Source organism: Passer domesticus, chromosome 1, assembly GCF_036417665.1.
Source record: "Passer domesticus isolate bPasDom1 chromosome 1, bPasDom1.hap1, whole genome shotgun sequence".
In the NCBI taxonomy this organism is placed as follows: domain Eukaryota; kingdom Metazoa; phylum Chordata; class Aves; order Passeriformes; family Passeridae; genus Passer; species Passer domesticus.
Window position 1 is genome coordinate 41,908,901 of NC_087474.1, and position 20,099 is coordinate 41,928,999.

Consider the following 20,099-nt stretch of genomic DNA (forward strand, 5'->3'; position numbering starts at 1 on the left):
AGGCATGTTACATTTTTATCATTCCTACGTTTAAGAGGAAAGCAACATTTAAGAGAGTAAAAAGAAAGCTTAAAGTCAAATCCTGCTTGCTGTTGACAACTAAGCCAGGAAACGTATAATGCACAAAGGTAATGAAAATTGATCAAAGTTTGTTGGCTATATTCTGCTACCCAGAAGCCTCCTAAAGCAGCAAAGACTGTGATTTTGGCTAAACAATAAGTAGAAATGTAAGTGCTTGGGCAAATTAAGTCCCACTCTTCTACTTTAAATGTTTGGGGTTTATGTTGTGCAGAAGCAAGAGTGGCTTACAGATTTTGCTGATTACAGGACAGAACTGTTTTCACCTGTGAGGGCTTTTTCCCTGGCAGAGTTCAAGAAGCACTTGGACAATGCTCTCAAGCACATGGTGTAATTCTTGGGATTGCTCTGTGCCGGGTTAGGAGCTGGATTTTGAGGATCCTTGTGGGCAACCTTCCAACTCATGATATTCTATGATTTTCTTCTGTAGTACTCTAACAAGCAGAAGTTTTCCCTTCCCCAATCCAGACTGTTTTTCAAGTATTAAACTCACTAAATTCACATGTAGAAATAGTACTTCAATTTATCCAAGCTGCAAGAGACACCAAAATATTTCCACCAAACAAATTATCAGAGATATTCTCAGGGATTAGAAAATTTCAAAAAGAAAACTTCAACTCAGAATTTGAATCCTATCCAATTGTTGGACAACTGGGAAGCAAAGCAGCATCCAAGAAATTCAGTGAAACTTGTCAGGATGAAATGATCTCGAAACCTCTAATTTTTTTCCAGTATGACAAGTGTTTTCCAGCTCTCTGACCAGAACACAGGCAGCACTGCCTTGGAACAACATAAACAGAGTGGCTTGGCTGCCTCAGCCTTTGCAGCATACCATAAACTCAAGGCTGCTCATACTGAGGGCAAGATAATCAAACTAAGCTCCTCAGTACAGAGATTTGGAAAGGAACATTACAAGTGATGCTGCTCAACACAAAAAATGAATGAGCAACTCTTGTTTCCAACTAACCCAAGAGGAATGCTGCTGTTAGTTGTGCTGTTACCTGTTCTCCAATAGCATTACCATGCTCCTTATTTCTATAGATAAAAACCAGTTTGTGACCTCCTGCAGCACTGAAGGTGACAAAAGCCATAAAAAGAACAGGAGTAGGGTGAAGCAGGCTACAGCTTCATTCAGTGAGAATTATCACAGAACCATCACCTACCAATTAAAACCACGGGTGTGCTGGGAAGAACAATACCAAAAAGATCTGACACATGGCTTCCAAACTGACTGGTGCCCCCCTGCAGCTACCAGGCCCATTGATGTCTGTGAATTCTGGTTTATTGGCTTGACACACAGCATTAACTTCAGCTAATAAACAAATCCAGTTCCAGCACATGAGCACTTTCTTTTGTTTTGGTAAGGAAGCCACTGAATCTTCAATTACAAACCAGCTGCACCTATAAACAGATTGATCACTTGTTTTATTGCTGTTTGACCATCATCCTCACACAGTAGACCTTTATGGCATCATTAGGGAAGGAAGTGGATGGGAAACTACTTCATGGCCACTTACCAGGACTAGTCCCCTTGCTTCCACTGATAAAGCTAAAGGCAGGGAACCCTCTATGCCCTATCTGTACATGATTGAGTAAGGGCAGGAGCATGCTTACAGGTCTGTCTGAGGGTTCTGAACATCCAGCCTTGACTGAAGCCTGAGTTACATTGCCTTTCTTCAGCAAGACACAGCACTAAAAATGGATGGGAACCAGGTGTACAGCTTCAGATAACAGTAAAAGTCTCCTTGCCTTTCAAGGAAGACTAGGAAGGAAGGAATCAGAATCAAAGAACAATTCAGCAACCATACAAATATAGCCCTTTACAAAGATCCAGTTGTACAGTCCTTTCCTAAGGTAACAAACTACAAGTCCAGCTGCTTAAATACTGAACCCACAGCGTTAATAAAGAAAGTGAAAATAGATTTACATTAGACTGTAACAACACTGCAAATTTGTTGGAGAGTAAACAGAAGCACATATATAACAGACTTACTGGAATATGTGGCAAAGTGATGGTAACATCATCTCCTTTACCCACTTGGAGGTCCCCCTCACAAGACGTATCAATCGATGCTGGCTTAAAATCATCTGAAGAGGAAAACAATTGTGATTACATTTGTTAGAGTCTTTAGAAGCATCAGTGTGCCCTGCAAAGAGCCACCATACATTTACTCTGATTATAGGGAATGGTAAAGCACACACCAGTGTTTACAGCAGGGGTGGAATAACACACCAGTCATGTGGTGGTACCATACCCTGAACTCTTCCTTTTTAAAATGGAAATAAGGTTCTGGATCTTGTGTTTGAACACCAAAAGCAGACTTCTCCAAATCCCAGGCTTTGAGTGGCACTTGGTTTTACAGGCAAGGGTAAAACTGTACCAATCAAACTCAAGAGAGTAACAACTTCCAAAACCCTGGGCTCTGCTTAGCTCTTGCCAATTGCAAACCTGAGGACTCCTCTGTGACAAACACCAATTTAATGACACCCACTTATTTAGCCTTACTGATATTTCAGGCTCTTTAATGGCCATCTCGCCTCCACAATAGTGTTAAAAGCTCCACGTGGGTGGAGGAGACCTCAGCTGTCACCTACGAGGAAAGAGAGAGGTGCTGATCTTACTACAGCAGCTTCATGCTGGTCCAAACCCACTGTGGACAGAAAGCATCAGTAAGGGGAGGCACTGTACTGGCTTTAAACTAACACTTGTTTTAGGTATTTTCACTCTGTTTTACAATGCTTTGTCTCCAAAACCAAGGCACTTCTGTTTAATGCATTCATTTGAACTGAGAACATTTAAAATTAAAAGCATTTCCCCCTCATTATTCTGTTGTGCTGGTAAGCCACAAAATAACAGGAAAAAAAAACCCTATCAGAACCTCTAATATCTTGAGAGAGGATTTAGACAAATTGAAATAAAATCACACAGATATAGGCTAGTTTGCCTTGTGTTTGTTTTCATAAGAAGCCTGCATTCAACTCTAGCATCCCTGCACCCGAAGAGGTGCAATTATATTCACGATCAAGGCTTTTAATTACCGCATTAGTTATGAAATTAATACCTCAGAACAAATTTAAAATATAATTCCACTATGAAAAACACATTTGCAGGAAAAAAACTCCAAACCCTGGCTTGTAATAAATTTTCATTAAGAGGATGTTAATGTTTAGTTGAGTTTTACTTTGACAGCACAACAAGCAGAATCAGACACACTTGACTTAACCCTCATGCCTTAACTGCCAGATCAAATCATAGCCTTCAATTTCATCTGAGCAATCTGTTTCTTGCTATTGTTTCCCACCTACTTTATGTGCAAGCTTGCTAAATAAAATAAACCAGCTGTACAAGAGCTAGTCTCTTTGCCAAAACGGGATCAAGAGTTTCAACAGCACCATTATCAACTTAAAAGGAATATCACTACCAGACTTCTTTCTTAGGCACAGCAATATAGAGTTACTTTAAACAAACATTCAACTAATTGTTTTCATTTTGTTAGCACGTGCCTGGCTAATCCTCATGTAGATTGAGAGCACATATTTCCCTCCAAATATACCCACAGCTCTTTTCCCAAAAACCAAATGTTTTCAAGATGTGTTCTTCAAGGATAATCCAGTTTCTCAGTACAGGAATGAAGTATCTTAAGAAGGTCAAAACAAATGTAGCCTACAAAATCCTCTGACTGTAGTTTGTGTGAAGCGGATTATGGCAATAATATAATGTTTGGATCCTAGCTAAATCGTTCCAGAACAACAGTTAGGGAAAAAATATAACAAGACAATGAAGAAATCTCATTTAAAAGTCACAGACGGAAAATAGAGCATTCAGAAAATAAAACTCCATTCTTCCAGTTGTAGTCTGAAGACTTTTGGCATTGCAATCCCTTAGGAAATTTGTTATTGAAGCACTTTCCATTCTAGAAATCCAGTATATTTCCACTTGGATGTAGTTTGGTTTTGATTCACACAGGATCAGGCACTTGGGTGACCAGAATCACTGAAACTACTACTTGTGGTGTATGAATATGGGCAATGAGACCAGGCCTATATTAGTGCATCATAAACCAAAATATCCTACTGTTTTTTGTATAAATTCCCCGCTTTCATAGAAAACTACTAAGTTTAGTATTCTTTACATTTACTTTTGATGGTTTACCAGTCATTTTAGAAATAAAAACTGGACTCGCTTTGCTCAAATTTCTTGCCCCACAGAATTCAAGTATGGGAATACAGTGAGTTCCTCTTCAAAGCAATCTACCTCAGGATTTATCTTGCATTTATTAGGATTACTGTAAGTGTCTGAGTCCCTTCTACTTGCTTTCCTGGGACAGTGATTTATTACAGCTGGCTGGAGTTGGGACAGCCAGGGGCAGCTCTGCAGGGCTACACATTGCTTCATCAGGAAAACTCCCAGTCAAGAACCCAACTCTGGATGCTCCGGCTGCCTCTCCAGGCCTGTCCTGCAGTTAATTGCCACAAACAGAGCAAAATAAGATGGCAAAGCCACCTCCTTACGGGGACAACTCTTCATGCTTCCGAGCGATTAATGGCAAACTTTCTAAAGCTGTTCCTTCGCCTTGGCCTGCCTCGCTCATGCCCCCTCCCCGCCAGCATCCACCTTCCCCTTCTTCCTGGGCTGGACCCCTCTGTGGGGAAAACACTCGTGGAGAGGAAAGACGGGCGTGGAGGGAGAGCGAAAGGGGGAGACGGGTGCTGGAGGGGCAGCAGGACATGGCTGGGGGAGCAGGGCGCTGAAGGGGACAGGAGGGAAGGGGGAGACGGGCGATGAGGGGGCAGGACGAACGCGGGTAGGAAAGGCGCTGAGTGGGGACGGAGCCCCGCGATGGCGGAGCGAAGGAGGCGAGGGGAGCAGCGGGGTCGGCGCGGCAGAAGGAGCAGCGCAGCCGGGGCACGGCACGGCACGGCACGGCACGGGAGCGGGAGGAAGAGGCGGCCGCGGGGGAGGCGCTCACAGCGGATGGTGTGGAAGGAGGCCTTGGGCCGCCGCTCGAAGCTCTCGCCCAGCTGCAGCGGGTGCTCCTCCTTGTCCAGCAGCGAGTTCGCCGAGCCGTTCATGGCCCCGCTCCCGGCCCGGCCGGTCCCTTCCCTCTCCTCCGTGCGCTGCCGCCCGGCGTCCTCCCGGAAATTCTTGGCTTTCCCTTCCGGGAACCCTCTCCGGGGCTGGCGGCGGGTACGGCGGGGCCCCGGGGCCGGGCTGGGGCTGCTGCCCCGGGGAGGGTCTCCGGGGAGGTGGGAGCGCGGCGCTCCCCGCCCTCGGTAGGGCAGGGCAGGGTAGGAGGGGCTTTCCTCTCCTTCCCTTCCCTGCCGGGGTATCCAAGCCCCGGCTAAGCCGGGACAGGAGCTGCTGGAGGGAAGCCGGTTCCCGCGGGGGGACCGGAGGATCACACAGAGGTGTTACATGTTTGTGGGCTCAGCTCTGGGTTAAACACCTTTAAAAGGCTTTTTAGCCTAAGCATGGGCTGTTGTGACTGGGTTTATCATCGCGCTGCCTTCCCACCGCAGCAGATGCGTCACTGAGAGGACTGGCTTGCGTTTGTTTGTTTCCCTCGCTCGTTCTGTGATGAAATAATGGAGCGCGCCTAGAATGCAGGCGTGTGCAGAAATACGGCAGAAATTCTGCTGATTGAGCTTTTGTTTGTTTGTTGTGAGGATATGCTCTTGAAGAGACGTCCTTTCGAAGGAGCCTCTTCTTCATAACCTCCTGCGCTGTTCTTGGAGGAAAAGGGGGTGTGCCTGTGGCACCGGACAAAATTCTGACAGTTCTTTGCTTCATTTGCACGCTTCCCTATTTTACGTTTGTGTTTGTGTCATGACGTGTATATATCATGATAGCATCATATGTAACATGTACATATGGTCCATGATATGTGTCATAGAATGCATTTTATCGTAAGATAAAATACGTAAGTGAAGTACTACTCTTGTTTGTTTGTTTTAGGGTGTGTGTTGTGGTTTTCTCATTTCCTTTTTGGTAAATTGACACCAATGCCTGGCTCTGGGCACTGATGTACACGAGCGGTGTTTGCTGCCTGGGCTTCCCTGCGAGCTACTGGGCCATGAAGGATTTAATCCCCATGTTCCATCATCCAGGATCTGCATGTTTATGACAAGGCAGATGTCAGAACCAGTTTAACATCAGAGAAAATGTTTGACTCCTTTCCCAGCCTATTAAAGCTCTTTTTGTTGATATCTGAAAATAAAACCACCTGTGATTGTTGAAACCCGTGTGAATCCTCAGGAGGAGGCAGTGGGATGAATGCTGGCACAGGCCAGCTCTGGGCATTTTGGCCACAGTACTGTTTTTTTTCTCTTCTTTAGGTGATGCGGTGTTATAAATGCTGTTGTTTTCACCAGTGTTTTCTCACAGAGCTGAGAGCAGGAGGAGGAAATGCTAATATAAATACTCTTTGTTTCATTAATTTGAATGTGACTCTTAAATGTCTAAGTTACCTTTTTTTTCCCTGAAGTGTTCTAAGTGAGGTTAATGAGAAACAAAGCCCTTGCTTTCCCTCTTAAGTCTTTTAGTGAAAATAAAGTTAGAGCTGCACCGTCTTTTTCTTGTTGGGTAGCTTTCTAGAATGCAAAGGGAGAACCGGGAGACTCTGAAGTATCTTCTTTAACTTTGCCATCAGTGTGGTGTCGTATACAGCTCTTAGTTTAGATGAAGGTTTTCTGAAATTAAAGAGAATTCTGCTGAACATATAAGTCCCTCAGGTAGGACAGATCACTAAAATTGTAGTAAGTGCATACTCTAATTATTTCTCATTTTTAATTCTGCTTCTAGATCCTCACTTACTTTACCTAAGTTAAGTGATGGAACCATACCCTAAAGAAAAAAAATCATCCTTGGGTCTTTGGTGTTTATGTTTGTGTGAAGGAATCTAGGATGTTCCAAGAAAAGGTGTCAGCAAATTGCTTAAATATTGTAACAACATCTCCTGAAGATGGTGCTTTCCAAAAAAAAGGCCATAGTGCTCGAGTCCTTAGCCCAGAAGAAGTGGAAAAACTGGCAAAAGATCAGGTTTTGGTGTCTGAGTTCAAACAACTAAAACTGGAGAAAGAGGCACAGAAGAACTGGGATCTATTTTACAAAAGAAACAGCACCAACTTCTTCAAAGACAGACATTGGACAACCAGAGAGTTTCAAGAGTTAAAGGCATGTCGTGAGGTGAGATCTGTGCAATTCTGCTGGAAAAGATGGGATTGATTGTTTCCAATCAGCTGTTTCCAGGGGAGTTAATAATACTTAGAGCAAAGCCATTTGGGTGAGAGCTGACACATGTAGAGTTTGCAGTGCCCTGTTCCAAGAAAAGGCGTCAAAAGGAAAGGTTTTAATATCAAAGATAACTTCTCAGAATCATATGCATCAGTTTAGTTTCAGTTTATAATTGGCCCTTGCTGGATGGGGATGCTGTTCATAGCATCCTGGATGCTGAGAATGCAGTCTGGAATATTTGGTTTTTGAGTCCTAAAGGAGACAACTTGCCTCTCTGTGTGCAAGCTGGTGCACTTCAGTACACTGCTTTGGAGAAAAGCATCCAGAATTGCAGGCTGATTGCTGAACACAGTTAAGGGGAATAGCCAGATGCATCTGTTGTTCCTTACAGCTGAATGAAAGACAAGACAGAAATGGCACAAGTCTGTTGATTGCTTAAGGGGTAGATGACTGAAGAAATATTAATATGTTCTAAAATTATTTCTAATTTTGTGGAAATTCAGAATGTCTGGGTTTTAGTGTCAGATTATGCAGTGGTTGTCTACTTTGGTTTTTTTTTTTGAAGAATCGTAATTAAAATTGATTATGGCTTCTAAAATGCTGGTTGAACAGTGCCTCTACTCATATGATGAGAAAACAAAAATTATGTTTTGTCTTGTATTGCTTCCTCCCCAGTTTGCAGATCAAACACTGACCATTCTGGAAGCAGGCTGCGGGGTTGGGAACTGCTTGTTTCCACTCTTAGAAGAAGATAAGAATATTTTTGCATATGCCTGTGATTTCTCTCCTAGAGCTGTTGAGTATGTGAAGGTTGGTGTGATATTTGGAACTTCTTTTAGAGTGTTTTTTAGAAGCTTCTAAAATTACAAATGACTGTAACAACAGACTTCTCTTGGCTTCCTTTTTGTAGGAAGGGTAGAATGTGCTTTGCCAAAAAAATTGAGACTGATGCATTTCAGTGGAGATCCTATGTAAGAAGCCAAATCATTGCTCAAAACTTGGCTTTTCAGTGTCAAATTAGAGCATTATGGTATATTACTTGCATGATTTATGAAGATAGTGCTTTTTGGGAGCACTGCTATGTCTCTGCTGACTGTACAGTAAAAGCAAAATTTGTTTGGCATGGAAGAGGGAGTCCCAAGGAGAACCTTAAAAACAAGGCTGGGAAAATTATTGTTAAAGGAATTTGTAACCTGATTAGGAGTAGGTATGTTTACACTTAGTTGTGGGTACTGCAGTCCAAAGTCGAGCCTTGCAGTAGTACTGGTGGGGGCTTTGGGCATTAAAACTCTTTATGAAGTGTGTAATCACAGGTAAATTTCTATATATCTGTTAACTGAAAGCATTGTGACCAAGAACCACATGACACAGACAGCATTTGTCATGTGAAAGATGGGAAGAAATGCCTGTGGCACACAGAAGAGGACAGCAGCTCCCTGGGATGCTGTGGCTGCACCCCAAGATGAGGTTGGGCTGAGCCTGTACCCTGGGTTTTGGATGACTTAATGGCATCTGCCTCCACAGCTTTTGCTGAATTTAATTTTTGCCAAGACTGTTTTTTTTCTTTTTTTTTTTCCACAGCAAAACTGTGGGCTAGAGCAGCCCAGCTGCAGATTATGTGTCAGGAACCCCAACTGTTTGCAGTCTACCTGTAGCTCAAGAGCTTTACTTTCATCACCCTCTAATATGTAGTTTCTTTCAATAGAATTTATGTATTCTTTAAAGAGTAGAAGCAGGGGTAAAACAGAAGTAGTACGTTTTCTGAATTGTCTTAATGCACATTCCTTCTCAAATTCTTGAGAATGGGCCTTTGTACTAGTTGTAGTTTCACTATTGTAGTTAGCTGCAAAAAATTTCTGATAGCAGTAGCCGCCTGTTGGAGGTTAATATTCTCTTGCCACTGTGTTTTGTATCTCTCTACTGATTAATTTCACAAGATTTTTACTTTATTGTAGCAACAAATGCTGCTAATTTTCAGTGAAAGCTTGCTCTTTTCATTTCCCTAGAAAAATGCCTTATATAGTACGGAAAGATGTAAAGTGTTCCAGTGCGATCTTACCAAAGATGATCTTCTAGACAATATACCAGCAGATTCCGTGGATGTTGTCACACTTATATTTGTGCTTTCTGCCATTCATCCTGACAAAATGCATCTTGTCCTGAGGAACATTTACAAGGTAAAACCAGCTGATTTTGCAGCCTTTAAAGCACTTCTTTTTAGCTCAAAAAGTATATTTTTTTCTGAGAAAATTACTCTTTTGCAATGGTGATTTTTCATATTATATGCCACGCATGTATTTCGTTAGTTCACTGAGTATGCAGGACTAAAATATCTTTTACAATGTTCTTTATTTTTCTCCTGGTATTGTGAGATTGTTTGGATTGAGGCCTAATTCATGCCATCAGTGTAACAAAAAGATATATAAAATATGACCTTCATGTACCTGAAAGGGGCCTACAGGAAAGCCAGAATTAACTTCCTGGGATCCAGGGACCTGCAGTTAGGATGTTGCTGTTATTATGAAACATATTTGACCTGTGGTGGTTTAAAAGTAGTGTTCAGAAGGCAGCATTAATCTAGACTCACCCCCCTAAGCTGTCTTTGTTAGTTGATAGACTAAGACAGGCCCATACAAAGGGTGGTTTAAACAACCTGGATTGTTATTGTTCTGTATTTTCCTGAAACATCATATATTGACTGCAGAGGAAAACAATCAACATATCTTTTTACTTTTGCATATGTGTGTTAAGAGTCTTGTATTTTCTGATATTATTTGGCTTATTATCAGCAATTTGAAAAAGGAATATTAGGGGTTTTATTGTATATCTCCAGCTGTTTTCCAAAGTCAGGATTGGTTCTTAGGTTATATAAATATTTAGGTATTTAAAATCAGCATGGGCAATGACCGTGTATTTATGAATTTTAAACTCTTTATAGCTTGCTTTCTTTACCAAAAAGCAATTTTATAAATCCATTATGCACTTTCCTAAAATGGCTTCTTCTTTATTTTGCAAGATATGCAACATTTGTCTTTCTCCCATGAAAAGAGAAATGTGACGATATTCTAAATTTTATTGTTAACCATTAAACAAAATCAGGTGCTAAACTGGATACTTGCCAACAGAAAAAAATGCCCTGATGGGAATTTTTGTTAAACTGTATATTTTCTTATTTTCTCTGTGTTTGAAGAGTGTTGCTAATTTAGCTGATCAGCACCCAAATAGGTATTCTAAAACTAGTTGTAGTCTTTTATTCATGGGGAAACATTTTTAAGAGTCAATCCAGTTTTTGCACAACCTTTTTGTTGCACAGAGAATGAATTGTATCTATATCTATCTACATCCATCTATCTATTTATCTATAGACATCTATCTCACTGTTGTATTGTATTCTTATAATCTTGTATTGACTATGCTAGTGTACTTTGCCTTAATTACCTTTGTCTGTATGTGTACACAAATAACTATACCTATATATGACTAAATCTGTTTAGCTTATTAAAGCATGTGTGTATTATGTGACAGGTATTAAAACCAGGCAAGTGTGTCCTGTTCCGAGACTATGGCCTGTATGATCATGCAATGCTCAGGTTTAAATCAGGCAGCAAACTTGGGGAAAACTTTTATGTCAGACAAGATGGGACAAGATCGTATTTTTTTACTGAAGGTAAGACATGTTGTAGAGTGCTTTCTTTTCTGTGAATCTTCTGTTCAAACTTTCTCCAGGGAGCTGCCAGCATGCCCATGGAAGTTTTGTTTTGTGTGGATGAACTGTTAAATTGTGGTTTATTTACCATCCTTTTTGGGAAGAAGCAGTTATTTAGACTGGCAGAACTTAGGGGAGTGCTTTCTTGTTTATAAGCTTGTTGCATGTGCTATAATTCTCCAAGAGCATGAGTTTCTGAATTTGCTGAATGTCATTCAGATTTGTTACCTAAGGGGAAAAGACCTGTGTTGAGTAAAAGAATTAATCACCTTCGTGAAGCAAGTAAGCAGTTCTTTTGGCATCATTCTTTGTGCAGGTGAACAGGATGAGGTCTATTGACTTCTAAAAGCAGAAGCACAACTGCAGTGCTGAGAAGCTCATGCACAAATCCTGGGATAGCACTGACTAGCTGTGGTCGCTCTGTCTTCTAGGGCTTGTTCTTTAGTGAAGACAATGCAAAAAACTATTTCCATGTGATACAGTATTTAGATTTTGTTCAGTGCTCATAATGGTTTAGGAGGAAGGGTAGTTATTGCAGTTTACTGGTGGAGAACTTGAAGCACAGAGACATGAAGGAATTTGCTTAGACTCTCACAATGAATTGGGTTTGTAGCTTGGCTATAGCTTCTAACTCCAGATTCCTCATGCTAAACTCACTACTCCCCCCATCACTTGTAGGGCGTTGTGTTAAAAGAACTGTGAATTTATTTCTGTGGTGTTCTTTGTTCTTAGTCTAAGGCAAGATACAGCTGCTGAAGAGACTGATTTGGAGCCAAGTAAATATTATTCATATTTTATGCCATAACATATTAACTAATTGCTTCTGATACATAAAAAGCATTAATCTTGTGTGAGCTCCCCCTATTTTTCGTAGGACAATGATGAAATATAAGATAATGCAGGCTGCACTACATTTTCATTGAAGCATTTCTAGAGCTGTTATTTATTGAGTGATTTTTAGTTCTGTTTAAACAACCAGCTCTTAGAAAGAGAATGGATGCTGAAGGGAACAAATAAGAGACTGACCTCTCTGTAGAATCTTAAATCTCATTTTTATTGTGTTTTAGAATAGTTTCTGAATGAGAAGTTCCTTGTTAATATGCATGTTTCCCTTGCAAGAAGAATTGAGGTGAGGATGAGGAAGAGGAAGGAAGGAGAAAAGAGAGAATTTATTTTTTATTGCTCATGTCAGCAATTGTTTTTCCTTGGGCTGGTCTGTGACGGTCTCACAAATCACCTCTACTCCCATTTTTAATCATTATGATCTCATTCATTTCACAGATTTTCGTGTAAACATCGCTTAGTACTTGAGAATTCTTTTGTTACTGGAGACATGACTCCCATCATTTCCACAGAGGTTGCAACCCTTGCTATTTTTCATTTCTTTAGCACTACATTGGTACACCAAGTTATTGCTGCATGGGGTGATTTGAATCATACTTATTTATAATATGTCTGGCCTCAGATGGCAACACACAACTTCTTCCATGGGAAAAAAAATCCATTCTTCTTCTCTCTGAAATAGTATTAAATTTGTGGAGGAATGCATGGTTTTAGTTTTGTATTATGAAATATGTGCAACTTCCTTACAATAAGATTTCAATAGGTCCACAATGGAGTGCTGTTTATTTATATTTCATTGGTGTGGGTCCCCATTTACATGAGCACACAATGTTTACAGCCATGGTGGCCTTGGGTTGATACAATCCTGCAGTACCACCAAAGTGGGTGGTCTCATCTTCCTCAACTCACCCTCTCTGGTGGTGCTTCCTGTACCCACATGATCACTGTTTCATCAAGCTAATCCCCCTGAGCAGTGAAAAATTGAATGTCTTTGTTTTCTATCAAGTAATACAAGTTTAGAACAGCCTTAAATTTACTGTGAAATTTCTGCCTGAGTAAGTGAACTGAGGTGCAGGAAAGGAAAACTATGATTTTTAATTAACATGACAAGTCAATAGCATGAGCAGACCTTCCTGCTGCACAAGTCACCCTGTTTGTGAGGTGCTTCTGCCTTCCCTTAAGGGAAGCAGGCTCTGAGGAAAATTTTTTTGTTCCTGGAAAATACTTTCAGTTCAACTTGGTGGAGTCTTGGTACCACCATATCCTCATTGCCATTTTGTCAGTTTTTCTGTTGAGCAATTGCATGTAACGTAGGGTGTTATTCTTCCTGAGAGTAGGTGCATCTGCACGGCTGGCATACCTTTGATATATTTGTGGTAAGTGATCTATTGAGACAATGAAGATCAGCACAAGGAGAAAATGCACTGGTGTCAGTCACAATGAGAATGACAAGGCTTAATAAAAATAAGAGATGTGGCATTTTTGGAAATTCAACTGAGTAACTAGCTTAAGCCCGAGTTTTACAAGCTGTTTTGCTTAGGTTGATGTTTCCAAAGGAGATTTTTATTGATTTTTATTCAGCAGTCTACCCACATAGAACAGCTTGAAATCTGAAGGCCTGTGTGATTTTCATGCTGTAACACGTAAGAACATATGCTTATATAAATGCTGTCTGGTGTTTTAAAAATAGCTTAACATAATATTTTAGCTTCTTTTTTTTTTAAATTCTCTTTCAGAGTTCTTATCTCAGCTTTTCAAGGCTGAGGGATATGAGCAAGTGGTCAATGAATATGTGCAACGAGAAACTGTGAATAGGAAAGAAGACTTGCGTGTTCCAAGAGTTTTTCTTCAAAGCAAATTTCAAAAGCCTTTCAGTGAGACATAAGTTCTTGCTGATTAGCAACAGCATTGCTTGTTTGAAATGGAAGCCAGCACATAAGCTGTGTGCTCATCTTTCTGGTGAACCAAAAATGTTGGCATCCAGTATCTCTTGTTGGTTTCCATCCTAGAATACAAAATACGAATCCTATTTCTAATTCAATTTTAAGATGGTTTAGTGGTGCAGGCAACCTGTTGAGCATCTGCATTCCTGCTTCTAAAATAAAACCTATGCAACATTGTTGGAGGATCAGGTAAAGCACATAAATAAACTTCCATTTTTAATTTTTATTAAAAACTATTTTTAAATAAGTATCCTATGTTTCCTGTCACTTGTGATTTTTGAGGCTTGCTAAAGTTATAGTATTTAATTTACTTTCAGTACTTGTAGGACTCCTGAGTGTACTTTCTCAGATACAGGAATGAAACAGACTCAGTGAGCACTATAGTGTAAGCTGCCTTAATATTTTAATAATGGTATCTTTTTAATATGCTCAGCATTTAGATGTGTAAACAAATGTTTATATTCTAAGCAAAATCCTAATTTATTTGATTTCATGCTTGAAGAAGCATGTCAGCAGCTCAGGTTGTATTTATCCCTAATTAATTTAAGATGTTCTTCATTTAATGTGCAGACATATTTGAAGTTTTGCAAGTCAGTTTGCTGTTTGAAACTGAAATCAGCAAGTCGGGAGTACTTTCTTTGATATGGAGTGTAGTCAGCTCCTTCTTTCCTGGGCAGAGGTCTTAATTCTTTTCCATCACTCCCAGGAAAGTTGTGCTGGTTGTTGCTCTTCCTGCCACTAAAAGCCACTGTACTCTTGCTGCTGCAGACATAACTGCTTCATCCTTTCCTTACAGCTCTCTGCACTGCAGGACCTTGTCTGTGTTCTTGGATGATGTAGTTTCAAAATCCTGCCTGGGTCTTTAACCTGCATTTTGGGCGGCTGCTCTCAAGCAGCAGAGGAAGCCCAGAAGTATCCGGTGACTTGTGCAATGGCCTGTGCTGAGCCTGTGTAATGTACACAGTTTGCAACAGGGGGAATTCCAGTGAAATGCTAAGGGGAGAGCAAATGCTGGGGCAGGGTCCCGTGAAGTTTTGAAGCCTTCATTCTTGGGAATACTTGGAATAGGACTGGCCAAGGCCTTGAGCATTCTGTGACTTTGAGGGTGGCCCTGTTCTGAGTAGGGATTTAATCTCTGGCTGTATATTTCTTGACTCAAACTGTCATTCCACTGGACTTGTGTTTTGTTAGATGACCCAGTCATATACGTCTGATGTGGACCAGGAGTAACTTTTTCCCTCTGTTTATGACATAGGATATAATAATCATTTTTTTTCCCAGGCTCTTAACACTGGGTGTATTGTGCATGAAACTAAAGAAGTAATAATTTTCCAGCCTGAAGCTTAATGTTACAAAGTTAACCAGTCAAAATTTTTTTAACAAATTTGAGCTGCCAAAGGTATTATTCAGTTGATATGGTTAGAAATAAATTTGCAACAGATCACAAATCTTTGGCCTCAGAGAAGAAAATGCTTAAATCATTCACAATTCTCCTAATGACCCTTTGAGGAGGGTCATTACGTGTCATCTCCTGTTTTTTATGGAGAATATTATCCCAGAGATTTATGCATTGCTGGCCCCTGCTGTGCAACCCATTAGCTCTTTCTGCCATGCTAGTAATAAATATCTAGTAACACTTACAGTAAATGAAAAGCTATTGCTAAAAAGAGATATAACGATGACAGCACTATCCTAATCTGAGTTATCATTATTTGGTGGCTTTCATCAGCACATGTTCATCTTTAGCATGGCAGTTTTGCAATGACTCTGTGTAGTCTGAGCTCTGTTGATATTTAGTGGTGCTTGCAGCCTGTAACTCCAAGTGCCTTTCAGGACTGCAGGTTTGATCCCTTTGGAGTATACAGCACATAAATGAGACTGAAGGAATGCCTTGTGTGGCTCCTTGTCATGGGGCTGTGTGCTTGTCATCACATGCAAAGGCAAGTGCAACGAACTGCTCATCCCCAAAAGGAAATGAGATATAGGCAAGAATCAAAAATATAAATCAGAAGACCTGAATCAGCCCAATAGACTTAGCTAATAGACAGCCACTGAGTTCCTTTTTACACTGAACTATTGCCAGAACAGTAATAGATGTTTTTGTGTGTGCTGGAGCTTCAGTATTTCTGTATACACTTCTTTTGTGTAGCAGCATGTTAAATGGAGAGCACTATTTCTAACTCTTTTTATTATATTTCATTCAGTCTCATTTCCAGTCAGACCAGCAAAATAAAGTAGCATGCATTAATGCCCCTGCCAGAAAGATCTTCTGCTATAGTTCTCATAAAGCAGATGTTATTTTGAGATGAATGGTCAGAAAGGTTAATTTAGTTTCCATGACTCTGCTTCTGTGAACTTTAAATCATGGCAAATTTTTGTAACTGTGGTAAAGTTTGAGGAAGTTGAGTCAGCTTTAAGAAATCCTTGCCTCATCATGTGAGACATAGTAACTGATGGGGCGCATGTGGTTGCTGCAGTGCTGAGTAAAGTGGATCTACTCCCCCAGCTTTTCAGCCTTCCCAAACTCAAGTAAGCTCACCAGCAGCACATGCCAACAATACCTGTACCTTGTATCCTTGAACCAACTGCAGTGATAGGACAAGCAGTTACTGGTTCAGACCAAAAGAGAGGAAATTGAGGTTAGATGTATGGCAAAAATTCTTTACTGTGAAGGGTGGTGAAGCACCAGAACAGGTTGCCCAGAGAAGTTGGGGATGCTCCTTCTCTGACAGTGTTCAAGGTCAGGCTGGATGGGGCTCTGAGCAACCATGGCAGGGGGATTAGAATGAGATGATCTTTAAGGTCCTTTCCAACCCAAACCATTCTGTGTAGAACTGTCTTTAGGAAAATGTAGTAATCAGGGATAATGGTGTTTAAATCACTTGAAAAAAGCATATATGCATCATGCTCACCTTGCACAAGCAAGCCACTGTGCTGTGATTGTAATAAATGTCCTGATAGTTCTTTCATTTGTCTGCAGTCAGTGGAGGCTGCTGAGATGACTCAGTTGTCTGTAGAACACCTGCTTTTTGTTCCCCTTAAGAGGAACTAGCTGATCTATTTGGCAACCATAAGTAGTAAGTTCCTTTAAGCCAACACCCTTCTTCTGAGCAATATTTAGGGTAGAAGCAAATAATTGTTGAAGTAATAGGACTGAGAAACCCATTTTTTAAAAATAATTTGGTACCCTGAGCTTACATTCTCTGATGTTTAATAAAGTATGAACTTGGATTAAGGTTTTTCCTGAAGTCAGGGAATCCTAAATGCCACTTTTCAGTGTGGGATTCTCTGATGTCTCCTCCTGGAATTGGACAGCATGTATTAAGGAATGATGTTAATGAGCAGTGAGGACGTGGGTAAGGTTTGACTTGTCATCTATTTTCATTAAATTTACAGAAATATGAAGTCTTTTAATTATCTGAGATTGTGTGTCCTTTCTGTCAAAGGACAGCTTCTGTCAGATTTGGTTGATGTGGTGTGATGTGTGACAACAAGCTACGACTAGAGAGAAATCCACACAGGTATTGTGTCTATACTGTATGGATGGGTGAGCTTTCTTTCCTTAGAAATATGCTCTACTGAGAAAAAAACAATTGGACTTTAGGTGATAGTATAACAGCAGGTTTTATGTGGTTCATTTGGTACCTAAAAAGCTATTGCAGGTGATCTTTCAGGTACCTGAAAGCTCCTTGTGTTCCAAAGGCAGAAGAATATTTAAGTAACTAATATAATACTAGAGCCATGGTTGATTGTGCATCACTTCTATGAAACCAAGTGCTATAAAAGTGAGACCTGAAACTCCAGCAGCTGTAAGCAGCAGCAGTGAACTGTAAAACATACAGCCTTGGTCTCCTAGGAGAAAGCTGGTATATGAAATGGAAAACGATCATTTATATGCTCACCTATTATAATTTTTTTTGCTTGATCTGTTGAACAGTTCATACATCTGAATATACTGAGAGATACAAATTATAAATTAGGAAGTGCTTTATGAAAGAGTTCGTTAAAATATATATATGTGTGTATTTGGAGAGGATATCAGTGTTGAGCATCAGAGTGTGAAGGAAAAATGGTAAGATTGTTTAAATTCCTAAGAAAAAAAATCCTGAGTTTCACAGGTCAGGGATGACATATAATTAAATAAGCTGTTCATCTAAAAAGTGAAATTTTGGAAATGGAAGCCTGCAGGTTCCAAAATTAGACTGATGTTCCAGAGAAGCAGGAAGGTGGCATCTGATTATGTGTGGTATTAGTAATACATGCAAGACTCTGTGGGAAGCAGAATTTTATATTGCAAAGATACTGCTGAGATACAATTAGTGAAAAATAGATAAGTATTTTTAAAGGATTTTACCTTACCATAATATAGCTGTGATGAATTTTTCACTGATTATGATTGTTATTAGGAAAGATTGTGAGCCATCTCAAACATTTGGGAGCAAACATTTGCTAGTTATACATACTGCAAAAACATCTGACCCTTGGGTGCAGTAGGCTCAGGATATGAGTATGTTTGTGCTCTGTGTTTGTAATGTGAATTCATTTATTAGAGCACAGGCAGATGGTGAGCCTGCACTGTGGGGAGGCACACAGAGCCATTGCTTGCAAAGATAGAAGCTATTAGCCAGGTAAGATGTTCCATTAGGGAACCTTTTTCATTCCCACTTCCTAGGCTGATGTGCACTGTTCATTGTGTTTGCAGCAGGGTGCTGTGAAATCAGGGAAGACAAGGGCACAAGAAAAAAGACTACGTGATTCTTCCAAATTAACAGTGATTTTGTGTATTTCTACTTAAATGAATCTGTTTGTGACCATTTATCCTCTTTCCCAGCAAATTTTAGGTCTCATCTTTGAAAAATTAGATTGCTTTTGAAAGTCTTTGCCAAAGACATAGGCTTAACTTACATGCTTGAAAAATATATTATGTGAAATATTTAGAAAGGCAGCTGTGTGACTGAAAATACAAATCCAACTCTGTTTTACTCCTTTGACTTGGAAGAAGCTTGATACTTCATTGTCACTTGGGTGCTTTTTCACAGTTCCCACTTGGAGGTGCTGTGCTGTCTTAAGTTAGATGGAATCAATCAACTGCAGCTCTGGTTTCTGATGTCTGTAGCATCCAGAGAAGTTAGAATGGAAATAAATGAGGGTAGCTACAGGGAAAAGTCATAAAGTAGGCAAATTACAGGTAGACAAGCCTGCTTATTGTCTAGTCTCCACATAGTATTTTTCCACAGCCCATTTCTCTGGACCCTTGGATTGCTATTGTAAACTTGGTACAGCAGAGAACCTGCTGTTCAAAGGGATAATGATGTCTTCATACATATGGGATTGTTGTGCATCTGAAATTTAAGGATATTCATGTGCTTTTTTTGGTTTTTTCCCCCTAACTTTGTCTTCAAAGTTCTGTTTGAAATAGGACACCTAATTGGAATTTTTTATCATTTAATAAAAGCCTTTTTCATTAAAATGTAACAGACCTGTTGCTATTTTGCTAAAACCAGAGTGTTCAAAAGCAGGATGGAAGAAGATAAGGAGAGAGGAATGGAGGCTTGTTTTCATTACAAAATTAAGAAATGTTCTGTTCTATTTGTTTTATTTACAAACCACATTTCACAGGAACATGAAAATAGCTTGAAGACGCCTCAAAACCATTGCCACCACTTTTTCAGCACTACCTTCTGAAAGATAGTTCTGAAATTCTGTACAACTTCATAAACTTGGCTGTGACCATCTGGGTGAAGATTCTAATCACAGATCTCACATTTAGAATTTGAGGGTGCTTGGTTGAGTCCTTTAGGACCTGGCCTCAGGGAACATCACATTTGTGACCTCTTGACCAGATGAATCTGAGTCACTTACTGAAAGTTGAATGTGCAGATGTTTGGACTTGCCACCTGATACAGCAGCATGCCCTCTTGGCTCTGTCCAGTGTATGCCACTAAAGACTTTTTCTGGCTTTGGATCAACTTCCAGTAACAGTTTCAGATTGTAGTTTTGTTTTTGAAAGCAGCTAATAAATTAAGGATCAGTTATGTGTGTATTCTTGACCTGTACTTGGCTGTGAAACAATGGCCAAGAAAAAGCCTGTTAGAAATAAATCTCAGAAGAGACAAGAACCCACCTCAAAGTAAACTGAAACAATCAAGCTACTACAGAGCCAAGAATGTATTTTAGAAGTAGTGAAAAGTCTTCCTCTTACAGATTTTCCTCTACATGAAATACTAACCTGCCCTTAGGCTGAAGGATTCCTTTCCAAGCAACTTTCCAAGTTCCAAAACCCATAAACTTTAAA

General features: G+C 40.2%; 2 protein-coding genes across 8 annotated transcripts in view; one reads left to right on the forward strand and one right to left on the reverse strand.

The window, feature by feature from the left end:
- Positions 1-5,225, reverse strand: part of EAF1 (ELL associated factor 1) — a 19,498-nt gene extending 14,273 nt beyond the window's left edge. The window contains exons 1-2 of the mRNA XM_064415864.1: positions 5,049-5,225; positions 2,072-2,166 (exon numbers count right to left, since the gene is read on the reverse strand). Coding sequence (XP_064271934.1) covers positions 2,072-2,166; positions 5,049-5,151 — 198 coding nt within the window. The 5' untranslated portion in view covers positions 5,152-5,225. The remainder of the gene's footprint in view (positions 1-2,071; positions 2,167-5,048) is intronic.
- On the forward strand, positions 5,125-19,279 carry METTL6 (methyltransferase 6, tRNA N3-cytidine). Of its 7 annotated transcripts, none has more exons than XR_010360169.1 (7): positions 5,126-5,266; positions 6,881-7,264; positions 7,988-8,122; positions 9,319-9,489; positions 10,838-10,979; positions 13,598-13,993; positions 14,122-19,279. XR_010360169.1 is itself a non-coding variant. In XM_064415859.1 (6 exons), exons 2-6 carry the CDS (start codon positions 6,983-6,985, stop codon positions 13,744-13,746), a joined length of 879 nt encoding a protein of 292 aa, XP_064271929.1. In that variant the 5' UTR covers positions 5,126-5,266; positions 6,881-6,982; the 3' UTR covers positions 13,747-14,059. The 7 variants fall into 7 exon arrangements, 5 of the variants coding, with proteins under 5 accessions (XP_064271933.1, XP_064271929.1, XP_064271932.1 ...); XR_010360173.1 differs by having other exon boundaries at positions 14,601-19,279; XM_064415859.1 differs by lacking the exon at positions 14,122-19,279 and having other exon boundaries at positions 13,598-14,059.
- Positions 19,280-20,099: the final 820 nt, after the last annotated feature.